The 1640-nt window shown below is 36.9% G+C and overlaps 1 protein-coding gene across 1 annotated transcript in view; it reads right to left on the bottom strand.

The window, feature by feature from the left end:
- The window catches only part of MPP5 (membrane protein, palmitoylated 5 (MAGUK p55 subfamily member 5)), a 28311-nt gene extending 26909 nt beyond the window's left edge, over positions 1-1402 (bottom strand). Inside the window, exon 1 of the mRNA XM_010281445.1 lies at positions 890-1402. Within this exon, the coding sequence (XP_010279747.1) occupies positions 890-1256 (367 nt within the window). The 5' untranslated portion in view covers positions 1257-1402. The remainder of the gene's footprint in view (positions 1-889) is intronic.
- Between the last annotated feature and the right edge of the window lie 238 nt (positions 1403-1640).

Below are 1640 nucleotides of genomic sequence, written 5' to 3'. Positions count from 1 at the left end.
GAGGTTGGACAGGATGACTTCCTGATGACCCTTTCAACCTAAATTTTCCTAAAGAGGGATTTGTACAATAAGGATTAGCAGAGTTTATGGAAGAGACACATGTCTTCAGCAGAAATGTTGCTTGGGCACACAAACACTAAAGATGAAGCAGAAAAAACAATTAGCAATTGGATACCTATTTTTCACTCTCTGTTCTCAACTACCAGCCAAAAGGAAAGTCCAGCAAGAATTTTTAGTGCAGCCTCCCCCAAAAAAGCATCTTTTTAGAGCAGTCTGAACAGAGCATCTCAGAACAGGTATAGATTTGGAAATCTGAACTAGACTCCTACAAATTTCCAGTGCCTTTTTCACTCCAATGACACACCACATTTTAGATAGATACTTATGTTTGAGGAGGAAAGGTTAGAAACTTTTTCTACACAAGCATAATTAAAGCAATGACAGCTATGAAATGAACAATTTCAGAATCTATTTCTTCACAAGTTATTAACATTACATTTTCATCAATGTCTAAGTGCCAAAGTAAGCAGATTTTCATTACTGATCCCAATACTTTGAAAGAAAATGTAAATTAACATTAGGTGACAATTGATAATGTGAGACAGCCAGAATAAGAAGAAACCACCAGCATCCACTGAATTCATTAGTTATCTACAAGGTATTTAACTGTTCCCCAAATGGATCAGCTTTAAAAAGCCACTTACTGAGGCACATAGCCTGATGCTTGACTAAATAAATAAAAATCCACAAACCATCACAAATCCAAAGAACCCAAAGACTTTAAAACTGTATAAGAAGAATTTGCTAAACTAGGTTTTCAGTGGCCTAAAAGAACATTAATATCAACTAAATGATTTCTCCTTTATCCCATTCATTGCATTTTACCTACCTAGTGTCTTCACCGTATAATGAGGACTCTCCAAAACAATTCCTTCTTCTGTGTCAAATATTGGATTATCTATTCCAGTTTTAGGAGGAATTTGTGCTAGTTTCTTTAGCCTCATGGAAGCAGTAAGGTCCAATTCTTGTTTCTTTCCCTCTTCTTCCCGTCTGCGCCTTATGTCCTCCTGCTGCTGACGAATTCGCTCAAGTTGAGCACTCCGCCGCATTGGCATCATCCTGGAGCCCAAATCCCCAGGGCAATCAACAGCCATTTCTCTGTGCTTCTGAGGTTCCTCAGGAGATGCAAGATCCACATTTTTTGCTTCACTGTCAGAATCTTCTGTGATATGTCCATTCATATGAGAAGTTGTCATGATTATTTGTAATTACGTTTATTCTCTTCAAACAGAAATGCGGCTATTAGGCCACTTTTTGTTACAATGTTGTGTAAAATCCATTATAACTTCAAAAATACTTCCCTTCCATCACAAGACCACTGAAGAAACATCCAGGAAGAAAAATCTAATGAAAGACATTCAAAAGAAATTAGTGAATAACTGCATTATTAAGAAAACACCTAAGACAGTTCTCCACATCCCCATGAATCAGAAAAATGGAACTTTTCCGCCACATTTACATAGTGCTTCTTACCCTACTAAGGACTACAGAACCCTCACAAATCTGTTTCACACATTTTAGTAAACTTCATATGCCAATGTTAGAAAAAGAGTACTGTTCAAACTAATGCTAAAGTCTCT

The sequence above is a fragment of the Phaethon lepturus genome, unplaced genomic scaffold (genome assembly GCF_000687285.1).
Source record: "Phaethon lepturus isolate BGI_N335 unplaced genomic scaffold, ASM68728v1 scaffold9372, whole genome shotgun sequence".
NCBI classification, from domain to species: Eukaryota; Metazoa; Chordata; class Aves; order Phaethontiformes; family Phaethontidae; genus Phaethon; species Phaethon lepturus.
Note: the sequence above shows the minus strand (reverse complement) of the source record. Positions and strands in the feature narration are given on the sequence as shown.